Genomic DNA, 16,875 nt, shown 5'->3' on the forward strand with positions numbered 1-16,875 from the left:
GTTGAGTGAGGAGGCAGAGCATTCTCTCTGTAGAAAGCCAGAGGGCTTTGAAGTCACAGGACATTCAAGGGGAACTGAATTGGTGAATGTCACATACCTGAAGGTGGAGGAATGAAAAAATTGTTACTTAACCTTTGGAATTTCCTTTTCCTTAAACAGATAAAGGCATTTATATGGCCTGCTCTATTCACCCTTTCTTAAGCCTTTCTGAAAAAGACAATCCATGAAAAGTTTGAGAGAATGTTAAAATTCCACTTCAGATGCCCTCCAGAATCTTCCCAACATGCAGAATGGACACTAGTTGGAAAAAAAGAAAAAAAACTTTAAAGGAAAAGGCACCTAACAATTAGTGGATACTATTATTAGTGGTTGTAGAATAGAGTCAAAGTAGCAATACATATCTGCATTGGATGGAAAGGTCATTGAAGGTCATCATCTAACCTCTCTCTTCTATAATAATCATGCAATTTCTCAATCAACAAATTTACATCGAGCTTACATGCACCATTATATTATCACCTTGCCATGAACTTGAATGCACCTTCTCTGTTTTAACACTTGGCACCCAGAGCAGCTCTCCAGAGGTCTTTCTACAGAAGACTTTGTCCTTGAGTTTAAGGACATCCAAAGAAGGAAACATTTCTTGAGACTGTAATTGCCTTAAGAGAGAAGGAAGAGGTTTTATTTGGAACCCGAAGGTCGGGGAATAACATGGAAGACAGAGGAAGAGCAGAGTGGAATGGGGAAGAAGCAGGAGAAGCAGGGGGGCAAGGGGACAGGAGTGGCCAGTGTGGCTGAAGGAAATTAGTCAAAAGCAGGGAAGCAGAAAAATTCAAAAACTGAACATGAGAATTGGATTTGGTTTGCAGAATACACTGAATGTCTCCATGAAGAGTTGAACTTGCTCAGAAAAGCAAAGGGGAGTCACACAAGTCAGGAAGCTAAATCTGGGGGAAATGTATCTGACAGGAGGGAAGAATTAACTGAGGAAAAGGAGAGAGACCCCAGGCAGAGGAAGCTGTTTGGAGGTGGTGAAGGTGGAGCTGGCAGGGGTGCTTGAACTCCGTCCGCAGAGTGAAAAGCGAAAAGCGGGAGTGAAAGGGAAGGCAGGGCACTGTCCACAGGAGGGGGTGACAGGGTTAAATGATTAAATGCAGGGAGGGGGAGAAGGGATTTTCAAAAATCAAATTTGTTTATGAAAGCATCCTTAAAACACGGGAGAATAGCTCAGCTGTGTAATTTCCATGCATTGTAAGCCCTGTAAGGGTGCTGTGTAAACCTTGACCCCTCCAAAGACATGTGAGTTAGAATATTTAACCAAGGGGCACTCTGGACAGCCCTCTTGCACCTGTTGGCTTCTTTTTTACTTTTCCTTCCTTCTTTCTTTCCATCATTCTTTCGTTCCTTCATTTGTCTTTTGTTCTTTCATTCTGTTCTTTTCTTTCTAAAGCAAAGGAAAGGAAGCTCACAAGAGAGGCTGCCTGAGTCATGGTTCTAAGTAGGTCATGGCTGTCGAATAAAGGGAACCCTCAATGATTAAGTTAAATGGCCTCTTCGGTTCCCAATGTTAAAAGCATTATACTGGGTGTTTAAGCTGTCAGCACAATGTGCTCTCTGGCTAATTTTTTTTCAAAGTTGATTTAATCCTGGCACTTTATAAAATGTGTGTATCCATTAAAGCAAGAAGATTTTATTCATGTTCAAGAGAAACCTCTGAAAGGGTAGGAGAACACCCAATGCATAGAAACAGGTCCAAATCTGGCAATGGGAAAGCACAGATGTGCAGGTTAAGTGCAAGATTTCAGGAGACATGCCTCCCCGAACCCCACTCCACCACCAAATAAGTTTCTAATGAAAGGCCAGAATAAAACATCAGAAATTGCCAAAATTTCCTCCTTGGCAGCCTCAACTATTTAAATCATTCCTTTTTATTGTATCTGACTATGCTGAGAACAATGGAAATGGCCACTGACTGATGATTCTGACAATTTTGTGAATTATCTTGTAAAATGAAATGCTAACATACATTCCTTTCTCCACAGGAGTTTATATGCACACAGCCCCTGTGCTCAGCACCCACAGTCAGCTCTCCCCATCATTACTGCCACCCTCTGCTGGTGTGGACACAGCTACAAACCCAAGCTGCTGCAGGTTGGAGTGTAGGGTGCTAATCATTTTGCATTTTAAACATTAAAAGCAGGAATAACCTATTTAAGATATGTATAATTCTCTCTTTTTTCTCCTCTTCTCTTTCTCCCTTCCTTTCTTTTTCTTTAGGAAACTTGATGTGATTGGCTTCCATCAGGATCCTACACTAGCCAAGAAAGAACACACTCCAGAGATTTCCCCATAGTCTTTGCCTGCAGCCCCCAGGCTGCAGAGTTTATGTGCTTTCTGGACGGAAATGAGCTAGGTGTGATGAGATGGCTGAGACAGTAACTAGCAAACTTCTCAGATCCAGTGATCTGAGTTATCAGATTGGAAGTATTTAGGAGGCACAGTGTGTTCTGAAAAAATTTCCGAAGTTGTCCAATCAAAAACAAAGCAAGGAATTTTAGAAGATTTATTAATGCAAAATTAAAAGCAGTAGACATTAATTATAGCTCAGTTAAGGAAGAATTGTACATTGTACATAGTTAAGCTAAAAATGGAGAGGATGAGGTCAAAATTATTGATGTGTCCTATGGGCATTTCTTGAGCACCTATTATTTACTAGTCTCCATGTTATATACTGATCCTATAAAGATGAGCCTGTCTTTGCTGCTTAGCTTGCAAGGTACATTAAAATGCAGAGAGATCAGCTCTCTTAGACACTAGTGAGAATGCTTGCAAAGTTGGGTAGTCACTTTCTCTTTGCTTTTGGGCTCCATCTTGCTTTGCATGGCAGAGACAGCCTTCCAGAGGTACTAAAGGCATCTGCTTTTGCTGGAGGTGAGCTTTTCACACAACAGGTCAGCCACTGAAAATCCAGAGAGTCAACCCATGTCTTACTAATGAAAGAATTTGAAAACACAGTGTGATGTTCTGTAAAGAAAAATAAATGTATATGTAATGACTGCTCTATATAACTCACTCAAAGCTCTAGGCTTATGCATGTTTCTCTTTTCATAGCAGTCTGTTTTCCTATGCCAGTATTCCCTTGCCTGTCATGTATGAGACTGTTAAATAATTTTACTTTCTAATACTGTACATTCCTCAGAAAGATCTTTGTGCTGTTATAGATGTTACCAACCCATTTAGCCTCCTTAGTCCTCCAAAATCCTTTGAGAAATATAGTTAAACCATTGTTTTCCTCATAATAATCTTTCCAAAAAAGAAGGGTTATTGTCACTGGACAGTGACTGGAAAAACAATTAGGAATTCCAAGCCAAGCGAACAAGCTCTAAAAGGCAATCTAGCTATAGTACACTAATGGACTCTTCAGTGGGAAAAATAATAAATGGTACAAGAAGATACAGTCATAACGAAGGACCTACATTGGTAGGTGGGAAAGGGGATTGAAATCGTGTAGGAGAACTATGTTCTATTCTGTTATGTAATAAAAGAGGCTATTCTAAATGAAGAGAAGTAAAGATCTAATGCATGGTCTTAGATTGGACAAACTAGCTACAAAGGCCATTTTAAGGACAACTGGGGGAATCTAAATATGTATTAAGTTTTAATGTGATATTAGAAAATTATTGTCAGATAAAGAAGTGGTATGTGTGTGTGTATATATATATAATGGGATATTATTTAGCCATAAAAATTGAGTAAATGCTGCTATTTATGACAACACAGGTAGACCTTATTGCCAAGTGCAGTAAGTCAGGCAGAGAAAGACAAATACTGGATGATCTCACTTATATGTGGAATCGAAGACAAAACAAAACAGAAACCAAACTCCTAGAAAAGGAGATCAAATTTGTGGTTACCAGAGACAGGGGGAGGGGCAGAGGAATTAGAAGGAGGTGCTCAAAAGGTACAAATTTCCAGTTGTAAGATAAATAAGTACCAGAAATACAATGTACAGCATGAGGACTATAGTTAACACTGCTGTGTGTTGTAGCAGAAAGTTGTTAGGAGAATAAATCTTAAGAACTCTCATCACAAGGGAGAAAATTTTTTTCCCCTGGCTTTTTCTTTCTAGTGGATCTATATGAGATGATGGAAGCTAACTAGACTTGCTACAGTAATCATTTCACAATATATACAAGTCTAAACACTATACTGTACATCTTAAATTTATACAGTGGTATGTATCAATTATATCTCAATAAAACTGGACAAAATGAAAAAATAGAATAAACTACTATTATTTTTGTTAGATGTGATAATATTTTGATTATGTATGGTGTAGAATGCTATGATGACTTTAATATAAAGTACTTGAGCATTTTTAAATATTTTAAATAGATGCATCAATATTTAGAGAATCTTTAGACTTTTCTATTTGATTTTAAGCATGTATATGCATTACTTTGATTTTAAAATGTGTTTAACTTTGACAGTATATCCCTGGATTAATACACATCCAAATCCCACTTCGAAGCTACCACTATATCTCATCATGAAAACTAATCTTTCTAACGGTAACTTTTGTTTTGCAAGCTTCTGAACTTGCAAAAAACAGATTTAATTACATTCAGTGCACTCACTTAATTAGCTAAGAATGCAAAGTGACAGAATTTAAAAATATTTGTCGTCATAAAATTGAAACAGAAAGAGATTGTGAAGTAGGACATTATATTAACCAAGTATTCTCTGAGTATTTTGGTTGGTTAATAGACATGGTTGGTATGCCTCGATCAAACTAAAAATGCACATCCGAACTAACTATTGTGGGCTGATGGTTAAGAACATAGCAAACATGTTCAGATTACTAAGGTGACTACTGTCAGCATGTTTCTCAGGGTAGGGGATCCTGCAGACATGACCTACTTTAAAAATGGACAACATAATCTTATATTTTAATGATAAAATTAAGATTTTTAAATGGATTCAATGAGTAAAAATACCATACCTGATGGGAAGACACTGCCAGAAAGAGATTTCCATCTAAGAATGCATTTGACACATAAAGTAAATGGAACATACTTAACAGAGTTTTTTGGTTGGTTGGTTAACATTTTTATTACTTAAATCTCTTTTGCATAAGACATGATACCTAAGATGTAAGATTTGATAGAATTTTAAAAATATTATATGAATCATAGGGATAAATAAAAACTCATCTCAAGAAATACTTTTTCCCATTAGATTGAGGGTTGTCTATACCACTTAGTTAATTGCAATGGCTTATTGATACAGGCATATTTTAATTTGGTGGGACACTATTGTTCTTCAATCAACAAATACACAACAAATACTGGGCATCTCTATGTAGGTCTTTATGCTAGGGACTGAGAATACAGACGTAAGCCCGAAAAACATGATTACCATCTTCATGGAGTTTATAGTCTGGTAGGGAAGACAGGTAAACAAGAAATTTAAATGAAGTGTCATGAGCATTCCTAGAAAGAGAGTAATGCTTGGAGACCACATAACAAGGGACATACCAGTGTCACTGACAGTAGAAACCAGGTGCCTCACAGCCCTCTCTCCAGCCCACCCCCTTCCTCAGGGTTGAAAATCCAAGAATAAATACAGAATCCTCAGTGATTTGGATGGCTACATCCAAATAGGGCTGTCCCAGCTCAGAACATGATCCTTCTGCAGAGCTCTCTCACCATTAGTGATGCAGTTTATGTTGGCTATGTTTCCTGGTAAACTCTTAGTAAGCTTTGTATCCCAAAGAATGCTGGGTAGGGGCACTTGCCGGAATTATGGAGGTAGGATGACCTTATGGATAACTCTCCAGGCAGGTTAAGGATAGAAGAGAAGCCTGCTCCTAACCTGAATATAGATACCAATATTGTGGCTCCAAGTAATTCCAGAGAGACTGTTAAAATGAATCTGGAATACCTAGATTACCTCCAAGCATTGAGTTAGATGCATAGGGAAAGACCTGACAGTCTAACTGTAAGCAAAATGTGTATTTATCCTGTGAGCCAGATTTGCATCATACTCTAAATAACGGGTTTCCTGTTCCCTGGTTTTGTTTGTTTTTCTTTCAGAATGTTCTCATTGTTGAGGTAAGCTGATTTTACCTTATCCATATTTGGAAGTTTAAAGAATCTCATGGTGAGTCTTGAAAGATAAAACTTGTTGTCAAATTGGCCACAGATTTATTGAATTCCCACTGTGCACATGGCTCTCCAAATTAATTTAGTAAGAGCCAACTAAAATCCCTGGCTTCAAATAGCTTAGAAAAAAAGATTTGCAATAATAGTTGCATGGTACTTTATCCTTTTTTGTATCTAATTTCCCACATGTCCCACATGTCTAAATTGATGTTTATATGTATTTATGAATCTGACATTTTTACAGAAGAGAAACTACCCACAGAACCAAATGTATTTAATAGTAAAGCCAAGGTTATGACTCTTGTCATTTTCATTTCTGTGTTCTCGCTAATGACCTCTAATGACTCTGAGTAATTCCACCTTCAGCATCCAAATCATAAGCACAATCAATCTAAAAATGCGAATCCAAGTGATAGCTGTAATTCAATTGAGTTTTACTGTTAAAAAAAAGAAGAAAGAGACACTAACAAATGGAAACTCATCCCATACTCATGGCTAGGAAGAATTAATAGCGCCAAAATGGCCATCCTGCCTCAATATACAGATTTGATGCAATCCCTATCAAATTACCAGCAACTTCTTCAACGAACTGAAACAAATAGTTCAAAAATTCATATAGAAACACCAAAGACCCCGAATAGCCGAAGCAATCCTGAGAAAGAAGAATAAAGTAGGGGGGATCTCACTCCCCAACTTCAAGCTCTACTACAAAGCCATAGTAATCAAGACAATTTGGTACTGGCACAAGAACAGAGCCACAGACCAGTGGAACAGATTAGAGACTCCAGACATTAACCCAAACATATATGGTCAATTAATATTTGATAAAGGAGCCATGGACATACAATGGTGAAATGACAGTCTCTTAAACAGATGGTGCTGGCAAAACTGGACAGCTACATGTAGGAGAATGAAACTGGACCATTGTCTAACCCCATACACAAAAGTAAATTCAAAATGGATCAAAGACCTGAATGTAAGTCATGAAACCATAAAACTCTTAGAAAAAAACATAGGCAAAACCTCTTAGACATAAACATGAGTGACCTCTTCTTGAACATATCTCCCTGGGCAAGGAAAACAACAGCAGAAATGAACAAGTGGGACTATATTAGGCTGAAAAGCTTCTGTACAGCAAAAGACACCATCAATAGAACAAAAAGGCATCCTACAGTATGGGAGAATATATTTGTAAATGACAGATCCAATAAAGGCTTGACATCCAAAATATATAAAGAGCTCACCCACCTCAACAAACAAAAAACAAATGGGCAGAGGAACTGAACAGACAGTTCTCCAAAAAAGAAATACGGATGGCCAACAGACACATGAAAAGATGCTCCACATCGCTAATTATCAGAGAAATGCAAATTAAAACCACAATGAGGTATCACCTCACACCAGTAAGGATGGCTACCATCCAAAAGACAAACAACAACAAATGTTGGTGAGGTTATGGAGAAAGAGGAACCCTCCTACACTGCTGGTGGGAATGTAAATTAGTTCAACCATTGTGGAAAGCAGTATGGAGGTTCCTCAAAATGCTCAAAATAGACTTACCATTTGACCCAGGAATTCCACTTCTAGGAATTTACCCTAAGAATGCAGCACTCAAGTTTGAAAAAGACAGATGCACCCCTATGTTTATCGCAGCACTATTTACAATAGCCAAGAATTGGAAGCAACCTAAGTGTCCATCAGTATATGAATGGATAAAGAAGATGTGGTACATATACACAATGGAATATTACTCAACCATAAGAAGAAAACAAATCCTACCATTTGCAACGACATGGATGGAGCTAGAGGGTATTATGCTCAGTGAAATAAGTCAGGTACAGAAAGAGAAATACCAAATGATTTCACTCATCTGTAGAGTATAAGAACGAAGGAAAAGCTGAAGGAACAAAACAGCAGCAGAATCACAGAACCCAAGAATGGACTAACAGGTACCAAAGGGAAAGGGACTGGGGGGGATGGGTGGATAGGGAGGAATAAGGGGGGGAAGAAGAAAAGGGGTATTATTGATTAGCATGCATAATGGGGATGTGGGAGAAAGGGGAGGGCTGTACAACACAGAGAGGACAAATAGTGATTATACAACATTTTGCTATGCTGATGGACAGTGACTGTAAGGGGCCTTGTAGGGGGGACCTGGTATAGGGGAGAGCCTAGTAAACATAATGTTCTTCATGTAATTGTAGATTAATGATAACAAAAAAAAAAAGAAAGAAAAGGGGGATTGCTCCCTGATAGGATAAAACCAACTGCAAATCACTGATTAATGCATGCTTTAAATATCCTTAATTTTGATCATTTAAAGGGTGTCAGATGATCAGCTATGGAAGTACATTTTTCTGATAATATTCCTTTCTCTTAAAAAAAAAAAAGTAGATCCTGTGTGATGATCTCCAATAAGTTCTTCACAATGGTATAAAGGGCATATCAAAGTGTGGGCAAAGGGTTTGTTTGTGTTTATACAGAGGATGAAAGCCTAATTTGGCTACCCAGAAAATGAATTAAGACACGATATGAAGAACTTCCAACATCAACATTCTCTGGAAGAGTCATTCCAGAAGATGATCATCAAAAAACTTCAACAAAGATCCTAGTGCTGTTGCAGTTGTAGCTGCATTCATCCCACCGGTTCCTGGACTTGCCATTGGAATGAAGAAGGTGATATCTAAGCTGGCCTGTGCATACAGTAAAACAACAAATTTGACTGAATCTATACTGTTGGAACTCAACCAAGAATTAGGAGAAGTGCAAGTTGCAGCGCTCCAAAATCTTGCGACTATAGACTATCTACTGTTAAAAGAACATATGGGATGTGAACAGTTCCCAGGAATGTGTTGTTTTAATTTGTCTGATTTTTCTCAAAATATTCAAATTCAGTTAGACAATATCCATCATATCATTGATAAGTTTTCACAAATGCCTAGGGTGCCTAACTGGTTTACTTGGTTTCACTGGATATGGCTGGTAATTGTAGGTCTGCTTTGGTTATGTAGCTTTACTCCTATTATGTTAATGTGTGCATGCAATTTAATTAGTAATTTAAAACCTATACATGCTTATGTTACTCTACAAGAAGATAAGTCAAAGAAATAATCAATCTTCCCATGTTTTCTTCCGTCTGCTACTTCTATAGCTTCTCTTCTTCCTTCATAATTACAACCCCTAAGTAGAATTCGTGCCTCATATCGAAATTACCAAGTATCATAATTCTTCCAAGTGGTAAAGATACCTCAAGACAAATGCTGGGCATAGAAGCCACAGGGCATAAATCTGCAAAAAAGTAAAAAGCTAACCTTTTCAAACAATATTTCTTCTCTCTCACTTACCAACTTTACATTTCCCTGTATGGCCCCGGAAGATGACTGGTTAGCCAGAGACGGGTAAGATTCCTCAAGGGAGGAACAACCTAAGACAGGCATAGTCACAGGGGAGCCATCAGGTGAGAAATTGGAGATCAACAGAGGAGAAGCTTAGAACCTCACCCCCTCTGTTTTGAGAGAAATCTTCTGCATCTGTGGATGTTTTGTTGCCCTTGTCTAGCTTGGATTAATACTTAGTCTATAGGCACACACCTGATCATCTACATTTGCCCTCTTATAGCACTAAACTATGTTTTCTACCTTTATCTTGCATCTACCTACCACTTCAGCATTTTATTAAAAAAATAAATAATAATAATAATAATAAGGGAGAAATGTGGGATTCACATATAAATCAAGTATAAAAATCAAACGAATAATCATAATTGACCTGATTGTATATAGTTTATGATGCGTGATCAAAAATGAAAGTTTCTGTGATGGCTGCCCTTCCACTGTTCACCATGTAAGAACTTATTCACTATGTAAGAACTTGTTCACCATGTAAAAACTTGTTCGTTATGCTTCAGAAGATTGGAGACTGTTGAGAATTAGGCTTGGGGTTGATTAATGATTGTGCATTGAGTCCTCTATACAGAATTTTATTGTTGTTAACAACCATATGATCAATGCCCTCTCAAAAAAAAAGAAGAAAGAAAAAAGGAAGAACAGGTCATACAGCAGCAGCAGACTGATACAGCAAATGGCCATGTTTCACTCAGGAACACGTCCATCTTATCTGCTGGCAAAAATTCAGGGGAGGTGTTTTTAAGCTTTTGTTACACAATTGCCTATGTGCCATATGTATGTGCTGTTCTGGCTCAGACATTACCCATAAAGTAGACCCTCAAGCCAAACAAATCGCCCAACCCTGGCTAAATTCAGACCTGTTGTTTAGATAATCAGCTCCTGACAGCTGATATCTGTCCCAAGGACAATGAATTCCTGCTACCCATTCTACTCTAATTCTAATTGTGCAGCAGTTCATCAATGGAGATGGACCTCAGCTCACTGCAGCCCAGCCTCCTCAGAATTCACAGGCTGTCACCAGCTGCTGTCCAGACATCTGACTCCCAGCCTATTGAGTGGGGAGGGCAAGAAGAAGATGTTTATTCATTCAGTGTATGCAGATGTACATCCCATGTCCATGAAAATTCATGCATCCTGTATTGTGTTACATAACCTCAGGGCCAAATGGAGCCCTTGAATGTGCATGCACAAGTCCAGATGTACTCAGTGCGGAACCACACATGCTCTCTAAAAGGTGAATTTGGCTTTTCAAAACAGTACAGAAATTCCAGGAAGAAATATTCACCAGTATAGTCCCCCAAACCCAGCTTCCAGAAAGAAGCACATGCTTAAAAAAATATTAACAACTCTGCTTCCCACAAATTTGATGGCAATTCTAATTATGATGCATTATTAATAAGGAGCATAATCATCCGTCTGAATGAGTATGTGTTATGCTGCCCAAATGCACTCAGTTGAGTTTGTCTTCTTTGCAGAGGATGTTGTTGGAACTGGGAGAACCATGGAAGTGGAAGTGCTGCGCAGTAATAAATACAAGCCCAACATGATCAAGGCAGCCAGGTGAGCTGGACAGTCACATCATCATCATTTCTGTCTTTCCAAACAAGCCTGAGAGGGATGCTAACACAGGATGCTGTTTCCAAAGAGTGCAGTTTATTCCCAGCCAGAGACCCTTTGCCCGAGGGTGTTACGGTTTGACCGTGCTGAACAAATAGCCCATTGGATGGCTAGCCTGGGAGGGAGAAGGGGTAAGAGGACTTGCTTTGCTATGTGTCTGCACCCTCCTTTGCTATGCCTCACTCAGCCGTTTCCCAGAGCTGCTGGGGGAGCTCCAGCGCCATGCCGACCCCCGTTCTTCACCCAGCATCACTGATACGGTGCCCCGGTAGCAGGAACATGAATTAGAGGGCTTTGATAATGCCCCACATGCTCACGGGGAAAAAATGCATATTTCAAATACATGTTTTAATGATGTTTGATTCCGTTTGCAATTCACATAAATTTTGTCTGAATCACAGAAGCTTTTTTTTTTTAAATGGTAGTTTGTTGGTGAAGAGAACACCTAGCAGTGATGGCTTTAGACCCTACTGTAAGTGGTCTTTGGTCTGGCTTGTTGGGTTGGAGGGCTGTGGTTTCCTATTTCCGGCATTCCGTGTGAACTGGAAGCTGTAACAGTTTCAGAGACCCACAAACTACCCCTGGTTTCTCTAACCTGATTGAAGAGGATAGAACTTTTCATGGTTTTTAATTTTCTAATTTGCATCAGTCATGGGAACTCTGCTGCATGCTCTGGATAATTTTATTTTTAGGTTTTTCTATCACACCTTAATTCCAAAGAACTCAGCTAATAGGTTTCACCCCACTGGGCAGACTCGGATGCATAGGATCCCTGACTTGGCCGCTGTCCCCACCTTCAGACCTAGAAAAGTGCTGTAAAGGTTAGAGGATTCTCATGCTATTCCCAGGAACTATCGCAGACAGCATACAATGCTGACCTTCAGCAAGCCTGAATTTTAGCACACAGAAGGGGAAATCCAAGATATCACACCACCACCTCTAAACAAAAGTTCAGTAACACAGGGAATTAGCCAAGCAAATATATCTAGATACCATCTTCACACTTGACTTCAGACACGTGTTCTGGATGACTTTCCTACCTCCTCCCCATCATATGAATAGTTCTAATGCCAGAAAGGATAAACAAGCAGCTTGATTATTTTTCTAACACTAGAGGTGATTTTTTTTTCACTTGCATAGGCAGACTTCAGCTTGATTTTTATATTACATTTGCTCTAAAGCCTCTGGGACAATTTGGCTACAATTCTCATGAGCAAGCTGAACAAACATTAGAGCAAGAGAAGCATGCTATGGATGAGTAATGTGCCAGTGACATTTAGCCTGTGACTCTTCATTCTAAAAACAAGTATAATTCCTATGCAGGATGCATTACATCTAGACATATCAGTTCTAGGCAGAAACACCTGATAGCATGCTCCTGTCCAGGCTTGGGGAATGTAACCTATATTAAGTTAAACAGAAATCTTCTTAGAAAATAATGTAAGATACTGTATAGATAAGATTTTTAACTGAAATTGAAAGACACTCACTTCCGACATATACAACTGACTACAAATTTCTTGTGTCACTTTTAGTAACAACATTAATAAAATAATAGCAGGTAATACTAAGAAAGAGAATATGATTTGCCTGACAGTGTTCTAAAAGCTACACAGAGATGAACACACTTATTCTCACAGCATTTTTCTAAGGTAGGTGGTATTGTTATGCCCATTTTACAGATGAGGAAATTGAACACTACAAGATTAAATCGTCTGCCAAGGTCACAAAGCTGTAAACTTAGAGTCAGTATTGATCCCAGGCCATCTGGTTCCAATCACTGCTCATACTTTTGAATTACATCTGCAAGTAACATCTATAATTGCAAATACAAGTGTTGGAACTCTACCCACTTACCAGCTAGAGATAGGTCACTGTGATTCCTAACTGTCCTACTGATCCAACTTCCTTCTTTTAATCCATGACAGCTGGAAGGATTGGCCATCTGAACTGCCTTCTCCCAGTCTGAGTTGCCAAGCCTGTTGTAGGGATTGCATTCCTCATTGTAAAGTCATTGCAGTAAAGCCCAGGAGACTCTGGGATTTACTAATACTCTTTCAATTAGCTCAGAATCTTTGTCTCTTCTTCCTGGATTCCTGAGGCTTTGTTCTTCTTGTTCCTTTTGCATAATTGACTCTTTCCTATATGCTCAATGACATCCTTTATGTGTCCTGACATCTTTTCTTGTGCTCTTTCTTCTCCTCTTTGATAAATTTTCTCAAGAGACCTGCAATTTGGAGGAGTCATTTGGGCTTGCCAACAGTGACACGTACTGCAGTCCCCTAGAAAATACGTCCCTCATCTCTACAACTTTCTGGGATCAGGAACCAGTTGGTTTCTCCCTATGAAAGTACCTTGGGGTGCAGTGATCAAAATGGTGGTAAGTATTCACCATGTAGTAAGTCCACTAGCCTCACCAAAGTACAGTTCCATAAAAGTAAGCAAGTACCCCTCTCACCTGCAATACTGTAATAAGCAAACATAGATTCCAAAACACTGAAAAGAGGATGAAAATCATTGTGGCATAGGCACATTTTTCTGTTTCAAGGTTTCTGAAGGAGAGCAACTGTCTGTTCCTTAAAGATGCTTTTCAATAAAAATCATCTTTATTTCAATGAACCCTTCCTTTGTTTAACCTAAGCACCTTGTAGACATTTAAATCCATTGACTCTCATCCTGCCGTCAATAGAGAGAGTTAATTAATATCACCTGCCTTGAATAACCCTTAGCATTCTCTTCCTCAAACTGAACAATACCATTTCCTTTCATCTTTTCTCCAAGGTTTTGCTTTCCAGCCTTTTGTCCAGCCGTGGACCCTGAGTTCACCGAGAGCATCGCTTCCTCACTACAACAGCCTGTGTACCTCTTTGCGAACTACAGTATCCTAAGACCTTCTATCTGAACTGCAACATATGCTATTTAGAGTGTTTCCTTTGGCACTATGCCACTGGATACTGCTTGCTTTGGAACAGCAGGGCTACATGACTAACTCATGCATACTTCTTGTAATCCACTGGGCTGCACAAGCTCATTCTCAGTTCTGCATAGCAAGAGTGCAGCCATTCTTCACTGTATGTTTGCTTGTTTGTCTGGTCTCCCGGGGTTGCTCTGATCCAGGTCCTTGGGGGCTCATCCTATGCATTGCTTTTCTCACTTGCTTCTGCCTAAATGAAACATCTTCACAGTGTAAGTGCCAGCAATAGTATATGGTGGCTTTATATTTAAGTTATCTAAATTTTGTTCTTTTGTTTTCTCTCTCTCTCTCTCTCTCTACTCAGATGCTGGTTTTGAGATTCCAGACTTGTTTGCGGTGGGTTACACCTTAGATTACAATGAATACTTCAGAGATCGGAATGTAAGTCTTGCATGCAAATCCTTAACCTTCTTTTCATAAGAATTTAACAGTTATATCAACAAATTATTGAACTAGTAATGATGGCTGCCACATAGTATCTTCAGGAATATTCTGGAGTATTCTGGAATATTCAGAAATATTCTGGGCACTTTGCATTCATAATCTCAATGAATTATCACCACTACCTTACAAGGTAGGTATTAGAATGGTGGAAACAATTATGATTATCTCTACTTTGTACTAAAGAAATAAAGAAGCTGAAAGCAGAGCGATAGCTTGATACTGATTTTTCTCTTAGTCATTGACTATGTCCATCAAACCATGGTAATAGTCAATATTCCATAAACTGTTTTGTGTCAGTGCTTGAAATCTAGCAAGTACCAATTACTGTTGCATGCAGCTCATAACTATTCCCCCTTTGAGAGAACTGGTTGCAACATATACACGCGGACCCTCAGTGTAGACCCCCAGCTATGCAACCCTGACCATTGCTGAGTGATCTAGAGACAGACAACTTACCAACATGGACCAATCAGTTTCTCCTCTATCCTAAAACAAGAGTTACAGAGATTGAGGGTTTGGTATCTTAAGCCACTAAATAGAGGTGCCCCAGAGAGTAGCCCCCAGCTCCATGGACTGAGGTCTAGAGCTGCACTTGTCTTGCCTTCCAATTGCTTCACTGAAACTGCTCAGCTCTTTCCTTGCTTCTGTGAACTACTCCAGTGTCCTGCCAATAAAGCCTTTCATTTTTGCTCACATTAGCCTGACTCCACTTCTGTTGCTTGCAATCAAAATATTCTCGACACACTCGACATCCAGAAAGGGTCCAATAGGAGTCAATGTTGCATTTACTTTGGCTATTTCTCCATTCACCCTAGAGGTTGTAATTTTCCCCATAGGTGACTTCTATCTCCCTTAGAGCTAACACACCACTCCCTCAGCATTTCTGGTTGTTACAGACCGAAGGAGCCAGATCTGAATAGGGCTCAAAACTAAAATAACCAAGAAACTTTTGTCAAGCATTTGAATGGGTCTCTTCAGACTTTTATATACGTACATACATACATACACACATACAGAAACACACAGATATATGTAAATGAACAATAACCATTTACAGGACTACATTCTGTTGTTACTACATAACATTTCTGCATCTCATATTTTGCTAAGTAACTGATGCATTTAAATCCTTTATTGTTTCAGCACATATGCATGATCAAAAAACATGGCAAAGAAAAGTATTGAGTCTAAAAAAGTAAATTCTCAACACGGAATCTCCAGAGAACATCATACTTAGGACTACAGTTAGAGGTCAGCATGTTAAGTTTGTCTCCTCAGGCATTTTCACTCAGCAGGACATAAAAGAAAAAAACGTTTTAATGAGAGGTTTCTTTTTTGAGATTATAACATTTAAAGAGTACCAAAGGTTCTTAAGGAAAAGAAAACAATGCTTTTGTTTGATTTGTTTCAAATTAAACACTGCCTTGTGACTCCTGAGTTCTACCTACTTTCACACTCCTGAACTACACCTTCTTTTGATAGTCTTTATGTTCGATTACTATACCCCCACCTAGTTACTCAAATCATCTTTGCCTCATTTTTTTTTTATATACTCTATTTTGATAATATTTTTGCAACCTTAAGAACATGGAAGGCTTTTCAAGTTAAGCTCTGGCTTATATACTGGGACTGCAACTACATTCCCATGCTAAAAAAGGAGGAAAAGGACAATTTAATATAAATTTCTGTTTATGCATTTCTGACAGACCGTTATTATCTGCTTTGACAAAGCCTTTGTGAACCACGGTGTACAGTGAATCCTAATGATGTTATGAAATGCGCCTTTGCTCGGTCCTCTTGAGTGGAGCTTCCGGTTTGTGATAACAGTATGTCATGTATGCATGGATGTACTCAACTGTGTTTAATACGCTGAATTTTAATTAGAAAAACACAATGGCAGCAAGGCCCTTGGTTTCTAAGCTGTGTCCTTTTATTCATGTGGGACATGAGAAAATGGCAGAATTTGGAGGGGGAGGGGGAAGTGTTTTCAATGCTCAAAACTAAGCAAGTACAAATTTTTCCTCGTATTTGCATCAAAGGACATTACTATTTATCATCATAAACATGAACATAGAGGTTGAATTATTTTTTGAGTGGCCCTGTAAGACTTAACATACAATCCAAGGCACGTTAGAAAACAAGCATCCTGAAAGTTTTTTTCTGAATAACATTTTTTTCCAGTTTTGCTGTTTTTGGAGATGTTTTCCAATTTATGGGAATTTTAATTGAAAATAAACTTGAGTGCCAATAGAGCTGTTTCTCCCACTTC

At 38.8% G+C, this 16,875-nt stretch overlaps 1 protein-coding gene across 1 annotated transcript in view; it reads left to right on the forward strand.

Annotated features, from left to right (window-relative positions):
• Positions 1 to 15,791, forward strand: part of PRTFDC1 (phosphoribosyl transferase domain containing 1) — an 82,057-nt gene extending 66,266 nt beyond the window's left edge. Inside the window, exons 4-8 of the mRNA XM_073229075.1 lie at positions 6,096 to 6,113; positions 11,049 to 11,131; positions 11,614 to 11,660; positions 14,467 to 14,543; positions 15,750 to 15,791. Of these exons, the coding sequence (XP_073085176.1) occupies positions 6,096 to 6,113; positions 11,049 to 11,131; positions 11,614 to 11,660; positions 14,467 to 14,543; positions 15,750 to 15,791 (267 nt within the window). The remainder of the gene's footprint in view (positions 1 to 6,095; positions 6,114 to 11,048; positions 11,132 to 11,613; positions 11,661 to 14,466; positions 14,544 to 15,749) is intronic.
• Positions 15,792 to 16,875: the final 1,084 nt, after the last annotated feature.

The sequence above is a fragment of the Manis javanica genome, chromosome 2 (genome assembly GCF_040802235.1).
Source record: "Manis javanica isolate MJ-LG chromosome 2, MJ_LKY, whole genome shotgun sequence".
Lineage (NCBI taxonomy): Eukaryota > Metazoa > Chordata > Mammalia > Pholidota > Manidae > Manis > Manis javanica.